Source organism: Coregonus lavaretus, assembly GCF_964263955.1.
Source record: "Coregonus lavaretus genome assembly, contig: HAP1_SCAFFOLD_973, whole genome shotgun sequence".
Classification (NCBI taxonomy): domain Eukaryota; kingdom Metazoa; phylum Chordata; class Actinopteri; order Salmoniformes; family Salmonidae; genus Coregonus; species Coregonus lavaretus.
In genome coordinates this window covers 160455-175391 of record NW_028165980.1, presented here as the reverse complement: position 1 = coordinate 175391, position 14937 = coordinate 160455, and the positions used below count along the sequence as shown (strand labels likewise).

At 42.9% G+C, this 14937-nt stretch overlaps 1 protein-coding gene and 1 long non-coding RNA gene across 2 annotated transcripts; both read right to left on the bottom strand.

The window, feature by feature from the left end:
• Positions 1–1930: 1930 nt before the first annotated feature.
• LOC311115247 lies at positions 1931–4135 on the bottom strand. The gene is made up of 2 exons (XR_014611208.1): positions 3790–4135; positions 1931–3477 (listed from the first exon to the last, which is right to left on the bottom strand). It is a non-coding gene; the product is annotated as an uncharacterized lncRNA (long non-coding RNA).
• Positions 4136–5082: 947 nt separating this feature from the next.
• On the bottom strand, positions 5083–6396 carry LOC311115246 (protein transport protein Sec61 subunit gamma; the record flags this gene model as incomplete). Its single annotated transcript, XM_084190443.1, has 3 exons — positions 6308–6396; positions 5848–5951; positions 5083–5189 (listed from the first exon to the last, which is right to left on the bottom strand). The coding sequence occupies exons 2-3, from the start codon at positions 5939–5941 to the stop codon at positions 5083–5085; spliced, it is 201 nt and encodes a 66-aa protein (XP_084046569.1). The 5' UTR covers positions 5942–5951; positions 6308–6396.
• Positions 6397–14937: the final 8541 nt, after the last annotated feature.

Below are 14937 nucleotides of genomic sequence, written 5' to 3'. Positions count from 1 at the left end.
AATATGAGAGGGAGGGAGGGAAGCTGCTGTTGTACAGTTTTATGTCCTTTTAGATCTGAGCTATACAGAGTTGTGCTGAAAGAGGAGGAAATGAACAGATAGATGCCTGATGTGAAGAACCACCCACAGTTACCATCCTCAATTACCCACACAAACAGACTACGGAGCCTGAGGATAGCCTCATTAGTAATCCTCTCCTTATCCCTGATAACGATCGATGGCAGCCAGTGTTGCTCCAGGGACCGGAATGAGCGTCGCACCTCCACTGATAACAATGAAGCTGTTTGCTGGCTGTAATTGCCTTTTCAGCCCTGAGACCAGAGAAGGTGACCGCTTTAAATACCCATATTTACACTACAAATTACTCTGGAGAGAGAGGTGAGGGGGGGTGATGACTCCAAATAGTCTTTGGGGGGCGGCTCTAGCGGAAGGGCGTTGAGGCTGAAATGGAACTCTGTCTCTCGCTCTCTCTCCCCTTCTGTTTAAAGTCTTATCAGGCGTGGAGCCGTGACTTGAGCTAGCTTCATTAGCCCCAACCTACACTATATATGCAAAAGTATGTGGACACCCCTTTTAATTAGTGGATTCGGCTATTTCAGCCAAACCCGTCACAGAACGGGACCGTCGAGTGCTGATGCACGTAGTGCGTAAAAATTGTCTGTCCTCGGTTGCAACATTCACTACGGAGTTCCAAACTGCCTCTGGAAGCAAAGTCAGCACAAGAACTGTTCGTCGGGAGCTTCATGAAATGGGTTTCGATGGCCGAGCAGCGCAATGCCAAGTGTCAGCTGGTGTGGTGTAAAGCTCGCCGCCATTGGACTCTAGAACAGTGTAAACGCGTTCTCTGGAGTGATGAATCACATTTCACCATCTGGCAGTCCGACGGACAAATCTGGGTTTGGCGGATGCCTGGAGAACGCTACCTGCCCGAATGCATAGTGTAAGTTTGGTGGAGGAGGAATAATGGTCTGGGGCTGTTTTTCATGGTTTGGGCTAGGGCCCTTAGTTCCAGTTAAGGGAAATCTTAACGCTACAGCATACAATGACATTCTAGACGATTCTGTGCTTCCAACTTAGTGGCAACAGTTTGGGGAAGGCCCTTTCCTGTTTCAGCATGACAATGCCCCCATGCACATAGCGAGGTCCATACAGAAATGGTTTGTCGAGATCGGTGTGGAAGAACTTGACTGGCCTGCACAGAGCCCTGACATCAACCCCATCGAACACTTTTGGGATTAATTGGAACACCGACTGCGAGCCAGGTCTAATCGCCCAACATCAGTGCCCAACCTCACTAATGCTCTTGTGGCTGAATGGAAGCAAGTCCCCGCAACAATGTTCCAACATTTAGTGGAAAGCCTTCCCAGAAGAGTGGAGGCTGTTATAGCAGCAAAGGAGAGACCAACTCCATATTAATACCCATGATTTTGGAATGAGATGTTCGACGAGCAGGTGTCCACATACTTTTGGTCATGTAGTATATCTGCTAGGCATTGATAGGGCTGCCCATTAAATGTTTACGATGGGCTGCGTACGTGCGTGCATGTGTGCCTGTGTGTGGGTGTGTCAGAAAATGATGTGCATGTCTCTGAAAATCTTCCCCCAACAATCCAGTTCCTCTTTCCACAGTGCAGTACTGCCCCTAGTGGTTTAATTAACTACATCTACAGTGTCTTCAGCATTAGTTCTGCAGAGGAACGGTTTGGAGGACTCACATTAACACAGTTTCACATTATTCACACAACATATGGTATGACTCTGCCTCAATGTCCTCTATGGTCAATTACTTCCTTTCATTCTTTTCAGGACTATTTTCACTCCCAATTCCTCCTATTGGCAGTGTAATATCATGGATGTTCACAACACACACACACAAAGTGTAATATCATGGATGTTCACAACACGCACACAAAGTGTAATATCATGGATGTTCACAACACGCACACAAAGTGTAATATCATGGATGTTCACAACTCGCACAAACAGTGTAATATCATGGATGTTCACAACACGCACACAAACAGTGTAATATCATGGATGTTCACAACACGCAAACAGTGTAATAACATGGATGTTCACAACAGTGTAATATCATGGATGTTCACAACACAGTGTAATATCATGGATGTTCACAACACGCAAACAGTGTAATAACATGGATGTTCACAACAGTAATATCATGGATGTTCACAACAGTAATATCATGGATGTTCACAACACGCACACAAACAGTGTAATAACATGGATGTTCACAACATGCACACAGTGTAATATCATGAATGTTCACAACACAGTGTAATATCATGGATGTTCACAACACACAAACAGTGTAATAACATGGATGTTCATAACACGCACAAACAGTGTAATATCATGGATGTTCACAACACAGTGTAATATGTTCACAACAGTGTAATATCATGGATGTTCACAACACGCACAGTGTAATATGGATGTTCACAACAGTGTAATAACATGGATGTTCACAACACACAGTGTAATATCATGGATGTTCACAACACGCACACAGTGTAATATCATGGATGTTCACAACACAGTGTAATATCATGGATGTTCACAACACGTACACACAGTGTAATATGATGGATGTTCACAACACAGTGTAATATCATGGATGTTCACAACACGCATACAAACAGTAATATCATGGATGTTCACAACACGCACACAGTGTATTATCATGGATGTTCACAACACGCACACAAACAGTGAAATAACATGGATGTTCGTTCACAACAAGCACACAGTGTAATATCATAGATGTTCACAACACGCACAAACAGTGTAATATCATGGATGTTCACAAGACTAATAACATGGATGTTCACAACACAGTGTAATATCATGGATGTTCACAACACAGTGTAATATCATGGATGTTCACAACACAGTGTAATATCATGGATGTTCACAACACACACACACAAACAGTGTAATATCATGGATGTTCACAACACGCACACAAACAGTGTAATATGATGGATGTTCACAACACGCACACACAGTGTAATATGATGGATGTTCACAACACACACAGTGTAATATGATGATGTTCACAACACACACAGTGTAATATCATGGATGTTCACAACACACAGTGTAATATCATGGATGTTCACAATACACAAACAGTGTAATATAATGGATGTTCACAACACACAGTGTAATATCATGGATGTTCCCAACACACAAACAGTGTAATATCATGGATGTCCAGAGTTTGAAGCAGGAAGGAGTTTTGTTAGTCTGATGTGGACATTTGATTTGTTCTCTATGCTGTTTTCTTTCTTCCTTTCATCCAGGAAACGTGACTATTTTTTTTATACACATTCAAAAACCTAACTCAATATTCTACATATGTTTTGCTCTCCTGTCCCAATAGACTTTTCAAACAAAGTAATTATGAGACGTTTCTGTTGAGTTGATGTAGTGGAATAGTATGCCGTTTGAGCCTGCCTGTCAGTAGAACGGAGTTATAGGATAGAATAAGTTTGTTACCAAGGGAATGTGAAGTGTGGTTATAAAAATCACAATAGACAACATTACACAACGGCATAATTCAGACAGTCCATGTATAACCCCTTTTTATAACAACCCTTGAGGTGCACAAAGTTGAAAAAAATATCCTTCATATTAAATAGACATGACAATAAGTTAATAATAATAAGCCATTTAGCAGACGCTTTTATCCAAAGCGACTTACAGTCATTGTTAAGTAGTACATTCTTTAAGTTCTGATGATAGAAGAAACGCAACATCCTACAATACCTGATTTGGCCAAAGTAGGTCACTGTCGACCTAATCTCAGGGCCATCTCATCCATTGGTGTCTTCAGTAACCTCCAAGACAGATCATCCCCTTAGCTACAGTCCTCTCACTTTGTTTCGATGTGTCACTCATGAACCTGCATTACCTCACAAGTGTTTGTCGTCCATTACCTTGCCACGTAGGTTCTGCAGGCTGAGCATGTCTAACTGACCGTTATAGACAACCAGGTGCTGCAGTTCGGGAGGCTGGTGAGCACGTCCAACACCTACGAGCCCGTCACCCAGGGAGACCAGAGGAAGCCTCTAACCGTGACTATGGACCAGCCGCTGCTCTGGAGCATGGGCATCTGCAGGGACAAGAAATTACATCATCGACCAGGATGCTCCACCCTCTGCCAGCATGGGGGGGGGGGACGACGACGATATACTCTCAATGGTGGATTGTAGGGTGCAAGTCTACGGTTTGGAACCCAGCCCCAATGTTACTTCACCGTAGTCTCTTAACAGACAACATTCACCACAGGCGGCCGGTGGCACCTTAATCGGGGAGGACGGCTCATAGTAATGGCTGGAACGGAATCAAACACATGAAACACATTGTTTCCATGCGTTTGATACCACTCCGCTCCAGCCATTATGAGCCGTCCTCCCCTCAGTAGCCTCCTGTGATGTACACAATATACATCTCATACATAAGAATCATCATACAGTCACACGCAGCTTTTCTTTAATTTATTAACACAGCCAAATAAACATTGCACACTGAATGTAAAAAAAATAAAATAAATCACATCCCTTCACCCCTATCCCATGTTGCCCCACTGTCTCAGGTTTCTGGGTATTGTAGTTCTGTAGTTGTAGTTCTGTCACACCTGCAGAGGTTCAGCCGCCCCTGAGAGAGAGAAGAACACCCATGAACAGGGCCACATAGGCAAATTAAGTTCCTCACCCAAATGTCTACAATCCACCACATGATTTGAAATAGAGCATGTGTAATGCATTCAATCAGATCAAAGTGCTGAAAAACAGCAGTATGTGTGATATTATTGCAGACCTATCTTCCAAGGCATTACTACATGCATCTATGCACATCATACCTTGATTACACATATTGGAATCATGTAGACTGGTAACACTAGTGCACTTTAGCTAAAATCACCCAATTTCTACGCTAACCTACAAAGCCAAATGGACTGAACTTGAAGGGTATTTTCTCCCAATGATGTACATAATAAAGTACTGACTACTGGTGTGTGTTCTGCAGTCCAGTCCTATGTTGAAGGTGTGGTCCTACTTACACAATGATGTTGTTGATGGGGATATGGATGAGCTTGACAAAGAACCCAATGAAGCCCATGATGGCAAACCCAATCGCTGTTGCCATTGCGATCTTCTGGAATTCTAGAAAATATCACAATTAGAATCTATCCTGTTACAGAATCTTGACAGATTTGACAGACAACAGCAGAAAAACTAGACAGAGCTTCACAAGAGTCTTCTTGATCAATCTGTTTTTTTAAATCAAGGGGTTTAAAATAGAAAGACTGCTCCATTCACTTGATGTCATGCTAAAAAAAGATTGGTTATATTGGTTGTTGTCATGTAAAGTCAACACTAAAGATTCAATCAGTGATGAATCAGCATTACTATCCACCTACTACTAATACTCTGTAGCTGCTCAGCTATGTAAGGTTGCAGTCAGTTAACTTGCTACCCAAGTAACCCCTTTGACAATTTCATTTTACTCATTTAGCAGACGCTCTTATCCAGAGAGACTTACGGTTAGTGAGTGCATACATTTTTCATACTGGCCCCCCGTGGGAATCGAACCCACAACCCTGGCGTTGCAAGCGCAATGCTCTACCAACTGAGCTACAGGAGGCCTACTGTGCAATGATTTTATGCTCGAAAGGGTGTAAACTCACTCAGCGGACAGTGAACTGACAAAAGACAAAATCCTAAAACAGGATAGCAGATTGTGTAACCTAAACACATATAGAAGTGTATCAGTAAACCACAGACACATACAGAGAGAAGACTGGGTGACTGATAACCATACCTTTCCTGTCTGGTTTGGTGCACCTCTTCACGAGCCTTATGGAGTCCTTGACGAACTGCCGACTGGGCTCAACGAACTGCATAACCTGGTCCATGATGGTTCGGCTGGGGAGTAAACAAGTCCGACAGATTTTCTGTATGGGTGCACGAATAAACCAGGTACTGGAGCTAACGTTAACTAGCTAGCTAGTTAGCTACATTAGCTATTTAACTGGTGTCGTTGGCAACCATTGACTAGGAAGATTTCACAACTAACAACTTGGTTGAGCAATCAAGACAGACATTGCTTTCTAATTTCAACGTTGCACTGAAAATCTCAAGATTGTTTGTTTATTTACCAGCTAACATTAATCTAACTAGCTACTGTAGACAGCACCCACAATGAAAGAAGACGTAGGTATATACCATTATAACAGTTTGGCTACCAAACTAGAATAATTCTTTAAAATGTGGTTTCTTACCTAGCTATGCTACTATATCAACGTGTCCAAACGAGTATCTCAGAATAAATAGATGAAGTAGCTAGGCTTTGACGTAGCTAAGAAAAGCCACGTAGCTTTCGGCAGCTTTTTATAGAAGACAGTTGACGTAGTATTCTGATGCGCATGCGTGAGTGCAGAGAGCAAGAGGCGAAGCGAGAGGTTTTACTTCGTCCAAAATCTGTCCACGAAAATAAGACCACGAAGTAAGGTCAATGAGAGTGTCGAATTTGGTCAACAAAACGTTGAATTGCTAATTTGGTACGTGCGTCTTATTTGATCAAATAGAAGATTCTTAATGGTTAAGTTGCTACGAATGCACTGATGTAAGTGGACGCACATAGGCATTTCGGCAACTTTGAAAAAAAAACGACTTTATATCAGAGTTGTGCCTGTTGTCATAGAGATAGATAGAATACTTATCATTAGTGATGAGCTATTAGTGCTTTTTGAGGTCGGTTCGGTTTCAGTTCGATTATCCCAAAAATGATCACATATTTCGGTTTTGATAATTTTTTTAGACATTCAATGCACAATGCATTATGTGGGTTGAATGCTGTAACAACACAGAATAAAACAATTAATAAAAAGACCCATGATTACTGCTTATCACTTATTAACCATCATTTCTTCACATTACTTTACTTTAATAAAATATTGGTTTCATTTGATGACTTTATTATTTCATTCCAAGTCATCATCTCATATAGAGCTGCTGCCTATGCTGTCTGACAAAATCACAATTTTAGTAATTATTCAAAGTAAATAAGGCATACTTTTATGACTGCTGAATACCAACTATCAATCACTTAGTCTTAGATCATGTATTTTCAGGCTCTCGTAGCTGCTTTCTATCCCTCTCGATCGTGCGTTCTCTCTTCTCTCCTCACTCGCCATGTCTTGCTCCTGACAGACCCCAGAAGTTTAAGTGGGCGCGCAATGGATTATGGTCATTGTAGTTAATTACCATGTTTTCTGTGCTAAACTATGTAGAATATTGGCCTGTTGGAAACTACAACTCCCTACTACATCACACAGTTCAGACTTGATCTGATTTATCTCTACAGAAACTGCACATCAAGCTCACAGAAAAAAACAGAACAAAATGGAATTCAAATAATTGAATCGACTTTGGTCAATTAGTTGTTTAAAAATGGAAAAATAACCAACATTTTGGTTAATCGCTCAGCACTACTCATCATGGATATAACCAGTTTTAGCATGGACATTGCTGTTGAGGACTTCCACCATTTTAAAATAGTCAACTGGGTGGGGATTCCTATGAGTTGGAAGCAGACCCGGCGCCAGGATAAAGGGGGAAGTTGAAATCGGTGAGCGGCACAATTTTGGTGGGTTCTTCCATTGACTGAGTGCTTTTGAAGTGACAGGTTGGCGAGAAATCTGTAGCCTATCTCCGCTGCGCTGTATCAGCACAATGGACAGATCCCTACACACTAAAGCAAGGCCGTTTTGGTAATGAATATAGGCTATAAGATGGATAGGGTAATTCACCTATTACAAACAGCCTATTTGAATGCAGCTGTACACACAGCTGTCTTACCTAAATAGTGCAAACTATACTGAACAAAAATATAAATGCAACATGTAAAGTGCTGGTCCCATTTTTCAAGAGCTGAAATAAAAGATCCCAGAAATGTTCCATCTGCACAAAAAGGTTATATCTCTCAAATTCTGTGCACAAAGTTGTTTACATCCCTGTTAGTGAGCATTTCTCCTTTGCCAAGATAATCCATCCACCTGACAGGTGAGGCATATCAAGAAGCTGATTAAACAGCATGATCATTACACAGGTGCACCTTGTGCTGGGGACAATAAAAGGCCACTCTAGAATGTGCAGTTTTGTCACTCAACATAATGCCACAGATGTCTCAAGTTTTGAGGGAGCGTGCAATTGGCATGGTGACTGCAGGAATGTCCAAAAGAGCTGTTGCCAGATAATTGAATGTTCATTTCTCTACCATAAGCTGCCTCCAACTTCGTTTTAGAGAATTTGGCAGTACATCCAACCAGCCTCATAACCGCAGACCACGTGTAACCACGCCAGCCCAGGACCTCCTCATCTGGCTTCTTCACCTGGTGGATCATCTGAGTAGGGGGAAGGGGGGTGCTGAGGAGTATTTATGTATGTAATAAAGCCCTTTTGTACGGAAAAACTATTTCTGATTGGGTGGGTCTGGCTCCCCAGTGGGTGGACCTGGCTCCCAAGTGGGTGGGCCTATTTAGACCTCTTGACTTTTTGTTATTTTGTTATGGTACAGCCTTATTCTAAAATGAACTAAATTGTTTTTTCCCCCTCATCAATCTACACACAATACCCTATAATGACAAAGCAAAAACCGTTTTTTTAAATACTTTTTTTCAAATGTATTAAAAATAAATATCACATTTACATAAGTATTCAGACCCTTTACTCAGTACTTTGTTGAAGCACCTTTGGCAGCGATTACAGCCTTGAGTCTTCTTGGGTATGACGCTACAAGCTTGGCACACCTGTATTTGAGGAGTTTCTCCCATTCTTCTCTGCAGATCCTCTCAAGCTCTGTCAGGTTGGATGGGGAGCACTGTTGCACAGCTATTTTTAGGTCTCTCCAGAGATGTTCGATCGGGTTCAAGTCCTGGCTCTGGCTGGGACACTCAAAGACATTCAGAGACTTGTTCCGATGCCACTCCTGCATTTTCTTGGCTGTGTGCTTAGGGTCATTGTCCTGTTGGAAGGTGAACCTTCACCCCAGCCTCAGGTCTTGAGCGCTCTGGAGCAGGTTTTCATCAAGGATCTCTATGTACTTTGTTCCGTTCATCTTTCCCTCGATCCTGACTAGTCTCCCAGTCCCTGCCGCTGAAAATAAATCCCCACAGCATGATGCTGCCACCACCATGCTTCACCGTAGGGATGATATTAGCCAGGTTTCCTGGTTTCCTCCAGATGTGACGCTTGGCATTCAGGCCAAAGAGTTCAATATTGGTTTCATCAGACCAGAGAATCAGCTCTAGGATGAGTCTTGGTGGTTCTCAACTTCTTCCATTTAAGAATGATGGAGGCCACTGTGTTTTTGGGGACATTCAATGCTGCAGAAATGTTTTGGTACTCTTCCCCAGATCTGTGCCTCGACATTATCCTGTCTCTGAGCTCTACGGACAATTCCTTCGACCTCATGGCTTGGTTTTTGCTCTGACATGCACTGTCAACTGTGGGACCTTATATAGAAAGGTGTGTGCCTTTCCAAATCATGTCCAATCAATTAAATTTACCACAGGTGGACTCCAATCAAGTTGTAGAAACATCTCAAGGATGATCAATGGAAACAGGATGCACCTGAGCTCAATTTCGAGTCTCATAGCAAAGGGTCTGAATACTTATGTAAATAAGGTATTTCTGTTTTTTAAAACAGCTAACATTTCTAAAAACCTGTTTTCGCTTTGTCATTATGGGGTATTGTTTGTGGATTGATGAGGAAAAAACGAATGTAATCAATTTTAGAATAATGCTGTAATGTAACAAAAATGTGGAAAAAGTCAAGGGGTCTGAATACTTTCTGAATGCACTGTATGTACTGCAGGACCAAATCGGAGAGATGGGTAGGAGCCTGTCCATGTAATGCTTTGTAGGTTAGCAGTAAACCTTGAAACCAGCCCTAGCTTTAACAGGAAGCCAGTGTAGAGAGGCTAGCAATGGAGTAATGATCACATTTTTTGGTTCTAGTCAAGATTCTAGCAGCCATATTTAGCACTAACTGAAATGTATTTAGTGCTTTATCCGGGTAGCCGGAGAGTAGATCATTGCAGTAGTCTAATCTAGAAGTGACAAAAGCATGGATTAGCTTTTCTGCTTTTCTGATTTTTGCAATGTTACGAAGATTGAAAAAAGCTGCCCTTGAAATATTCTTGATATGTTTGTCAAACGAGAGATCAGGGTCCAGAGTAACGCAGAGGTATTTTCTTTATACCAGGGAGCAAATATCTTGTGACAAATATATACGTTTAAATGTAGATCCTCGGTTAGGTGGTTAACATATTTTTGTCCTCTGATGTCCTTGGGTAGGTGGAGGGAGTCTGAAAGGGCATCTAGGAATCTTTGGGTTGTCCGAGAATTTATAGCGCAGCTTTTGATAATCTTTGGTTGGGGTCTGAGCAGATCATTTATTGCAATTGCAAACATAATAAGATTGTGGTCCGATGGTCCAGGATTATGAGGAAAAATATTTAGATCCACAATATTTATTCCACGGGACAAAACTAGATCCAGGGTGTGACTGTGGCAATACGTAGGTCCAGAGACATGTTGGACAAAACCCACTGAGTCGATGATGGCTCCGAAAGCCTTTTGCAGTGGGTCTGTGGACCTTTCCATGTGAATACTCAAGTCACCAAAAATTATAATATTATCTGCATGACTACAAGGTCCGATAGGAATTCAGGGAACTCAGTGAGGAACGCTGTATACGGCCCAGGATGCCTGTAAACAGTAGCTATAAAAAGTGATTGAGTAGGCTGCATAGATTTTATGACTAGAAGCTCAAAAGACGAAAACGCAGTCTGAAACTTGCTGTCACTAGTGTAACCAGGAGGAGAGGCCTCATTTAACACAGTAAATTCATCAGGCTTGAACCATGTTTCAGTCAGGCCAATCACATCAAGGTTATGATCAGTGATTAGTTCATTGACTATGATTGCCTTGGAAGTGAGGGATCTAACATTAAGTAGTCCTATTTTGAGATGTGAGATATTATCACAATCTCTTTCAATAATGACAGGAATGGAGGTCTTTATTCCAGTGAGATTGCTAAGGCGAACACCACCATGTTTAGTTTTGCTCGACCTAGATCGAGGCACAGACACGGTCTCAATGGGGAAAGCTGACTACACTGACTGTGCTAGTGGCAGACTCCACTAAACTGCCTGGTCTGCACCCTATCTATTGTGGAGCTAGAGGAGTTAGAGCCCTGTCTATGTTGATAGATAAGATGAGAGCACCCCTCCAGCTAGGATGGAGTCCATCACTCCTCAGCAGGCCAGGCTTGGTCCTGTTTGTTGGGGAGTCCCAGAAAGCGGGCCAGTTATCTACAAATTCTATCTTTTGGGAGGGGCAGAAAACAATTTTCAACCAGCAATTGAGTTGTGCGAGTCTGCTGTAGAGCTCATCACTCCCCCTAACTGGGAGGGAGACAGAGACAATTACTCGATGCCAACACATCTTTCTAGCTAGGTTATGTTGCCCTTGGTGACCTCTGACTGTTTCATCCTAACATCGTTGGTGCCGATGTGGATAACAATATCCCTATACCATCTACACTCGCCAGTTTTAGCCTCAGCCAGCACCATCTTCAGATTATCCTTTACGTCGGTAGCCCAGCCACCTGGTAAACAGTGTATGATCGCTGGATGATTCTTTTTAAGTCTAATATTGCGGGTAATGGAGTCGCCAATGGCTAGGGTTTTCAATTTGTCGAAGCTAATGGTGGGAGGCTTCGTCGGCTCAGACCCTGTAACGGGTGGAGAGACCCGAGAAGGCTCGGGCTCTGACTCCGACTTGTTGCTTAGTGGGGAAAACCAGTTGAAAGTTTCCATCGGCTGAATGAGCGACACCGGTTGAGCATGCCAAAAGCATTTCTTTCCAGAAGCCATGAGAAAATTGACCGGCTGCGGGGACTGTGCAGGGGGATTAAAAGCCAATTTATGCTTGATCCGAAAAATGTGGTTTGAGGCTTCGTATGGAGGGTGTGATGCAATTGCGGAGCCTCCGGAGGCATGCAGAGGCCATATCAAGCTCCGTACCACATCTATTTTTTTAACAATGCTGAGGGCTCCATATAGTTCCGCATTGACATGATTGGTTGTCGGTAGGTGAGGGTGGGAGGTCCTGTATAAATACAAACTCACTTCCTTGACGACTTCCTTCACAATAGCTCTGCGCTGCTCTGTGAAGCGCAAGAAGTATAAATGCCCTGACTTCTGCAGAAGCCGTATCTCCGTAAATGCTGCACGGCCAATGCAGATGTTGGATTGACCATGTATACGGAGCCTTCCGCATTGTTACAACATTTGGGAGGTGCACGGCGATGCGGTACGGAGCTCAATTTGCTTCTGCAAGCCTCCGGAAGCTCCACAATTGTGTCACACCCTCCATACGGAGCCTCCGACCATATGTAACGGATCAAGCATAAATAGGCTTTTACTTAGCTTCTTTTTTTCGGCAGGGGAGGTCCTGCAGATCTATTTCCAGATAAAGCGTCCTGGGTGAAAAAAATGAATAGAAAAAGGACAAAACTAAGACCTTGGTAAACTTGTTAAATACAGAGTTTGATTAAACAGTTATTAAGAGTACAGAGATAACGCGGAAGTGCGTTGCGTCACCACTCACGTGATGCTGCCACTACAATACTTGAAAATACAGAGGATCTACAACATTGCTCAATGTTGTCTGGAAGTGAGTTCCACAGCCGCGGAGCCACGCAACTGAAAGCCCTGTCACCCATAGTGTTTAGTCTGCTGAGATGGACCTGGAGGTGTAGCCAGAGAAGAAGAGGCTAACAAAATCTGTCCGCATATGATAAGCCCTTTTGTGTATGGAGGTCTATGAGAGTGTTAAATTACGTCAGGCTTCTTTGATCGAATAGAAGTTTCATAATGTTTAGGGCGTTAAACATTTACTGATATGCACGTGGCATTCCGGCAACTTTGAGAAAAACAACTTAGTTGTGCCTGTTGTTCACATGCGTATCTGCCCTCTCATTGGCTAGAATGGTCCCACCTGATCTCGCCTCCCACCAGATCTTCCATCTGCCATCCATCTTTGAGGACATGTATTTCCATTGTTAGAGCGGTCACTCGACTATCTTGTCAATTTAATAGATCATCTTTGGTACAGCCAGAGTCTGAACAGGAAGGGTCTGTGCTATCCGGGATCCTTGGGTTAAGGTTAGGATTCAAATCACATTTTAAGAAGATAAATTGTAGAGACTAGTGACAACCAGGCACAATGCCGATAGTGTTTTTTCTCAAAGTTGCCGGGATGTCACATGTCCTACTTATATATAGTGAACAAAGATATAAACGCTGAAATAAAAGATCTCAGAAATTTTACATACACACACAAAAAGTGTATTTCGCTCAAATTTTGCGCACAAATTTGTTTACATCCCTGTTAGTGAGCATTTCTCCTTTGCCAAGATAATCCATCCACCTGACAGGTGTGGCATATCGAGAAGCTGATTAAACAGCATGATCATTACACTGGGGACAATAAAAGGCCACTCTAAAATGTGCAGTTTTGTCAAACAACACAATGTCACAGATATCTCAAGTTTTGAGGGAGCGTGCAATTGGCATGCTGACTGCAGGAATGTCCACTAGAGCAGTTGCCAGAGAATTTTTAATGTTAAGTTATCTACCATAAACTTCCTCCAAAGTCGTTTTAGAGAATTTGGCAGTACGTCCAGCCAGCCTCACAACAGCAGACCACGTGTAACCCCGCCAGCCCAGGAGCTCCACATCCGGCTTCTTCACCTGCGGGATCGTCTGAGACTAGCCATCCGGAAAGCTGATGAAACTGTGGGTTTGCACAATCGAAGAATTTCTGCACAAACTGTCAGAAACCGTCTCAGGGAAGCTCATCTGCGTGCTCGTCGTCCTCACCAGGGTCTTGACCTGACTGCAGTTTGAAGTCGTAACCGACTTCAGTGGGCAAATGCTCATCTTCGATGGCCACTGGCATGCTGGAGAAGTGTGCTCTTCACGGATGAATCCTGTTTGTATGGCGTCGTGTGGCCGAGCGGTTTGCTGATGTCAACGTTGTGAACAGAGTGCCCCATGGTGGCGGTGGGGTTAGGGTATGGGCAGGCATAAGCTACGGACAACAAACACAATTGCATTTTATCGATGGCAATTTGAATGCATAGAGATACCGTGACGATGCTCTGGATCGACGTGTACGACCGTGTATTCCAGTTTCCGCCAATATCCAGCAACAGCCATTGAAAAGGAGTGGGACAACATTCCACAGGCCACAATCAACAGCCTGATCAACTCTATGCGAAGGAGATGTGTCGCGCTGCATGAGACAAGTGGTGGTCACACCAGAGTCTGACTGGTTTTCCGATCCTTGCCCCTATGACCTACAAATGCATATCTGTATTCCCAGTCATGTGAAATCCATAGATTAGGGCCTAATGAATTTATTTAAGTTGACTGATTTCCTTATATGAACTGTAACTCTGTAAAATCTTTGAAATTGTTGTATGTTGCATTTATATTCTTGTTCAGTGTACATAATTGGCCCCTACTCGTCATTATAATAGGAAGATGTCATGTGCACAGTCTACCACTAGGTGGCGACACTCATGTTGATACAGTCAACTGATCAGTTCATATCAGGTGGGTAAAAACGGTATAAGTCTATTTGTTCAGTGTAGTTATAGTAAAGGCTCCATCAGATTCTATGGTGTCGAAAAATAGAGGGAGTGAACAAATGTGAACGATGATGAAGGCCAATGATGAAGGTGCGTCGAGCGACTTGCAGATGCCAGACTGGTGTATTGATTCAATATGGCATAGTCCAGAAGGATGGCTGTATATTTGCATCTAACAGGAGAAAG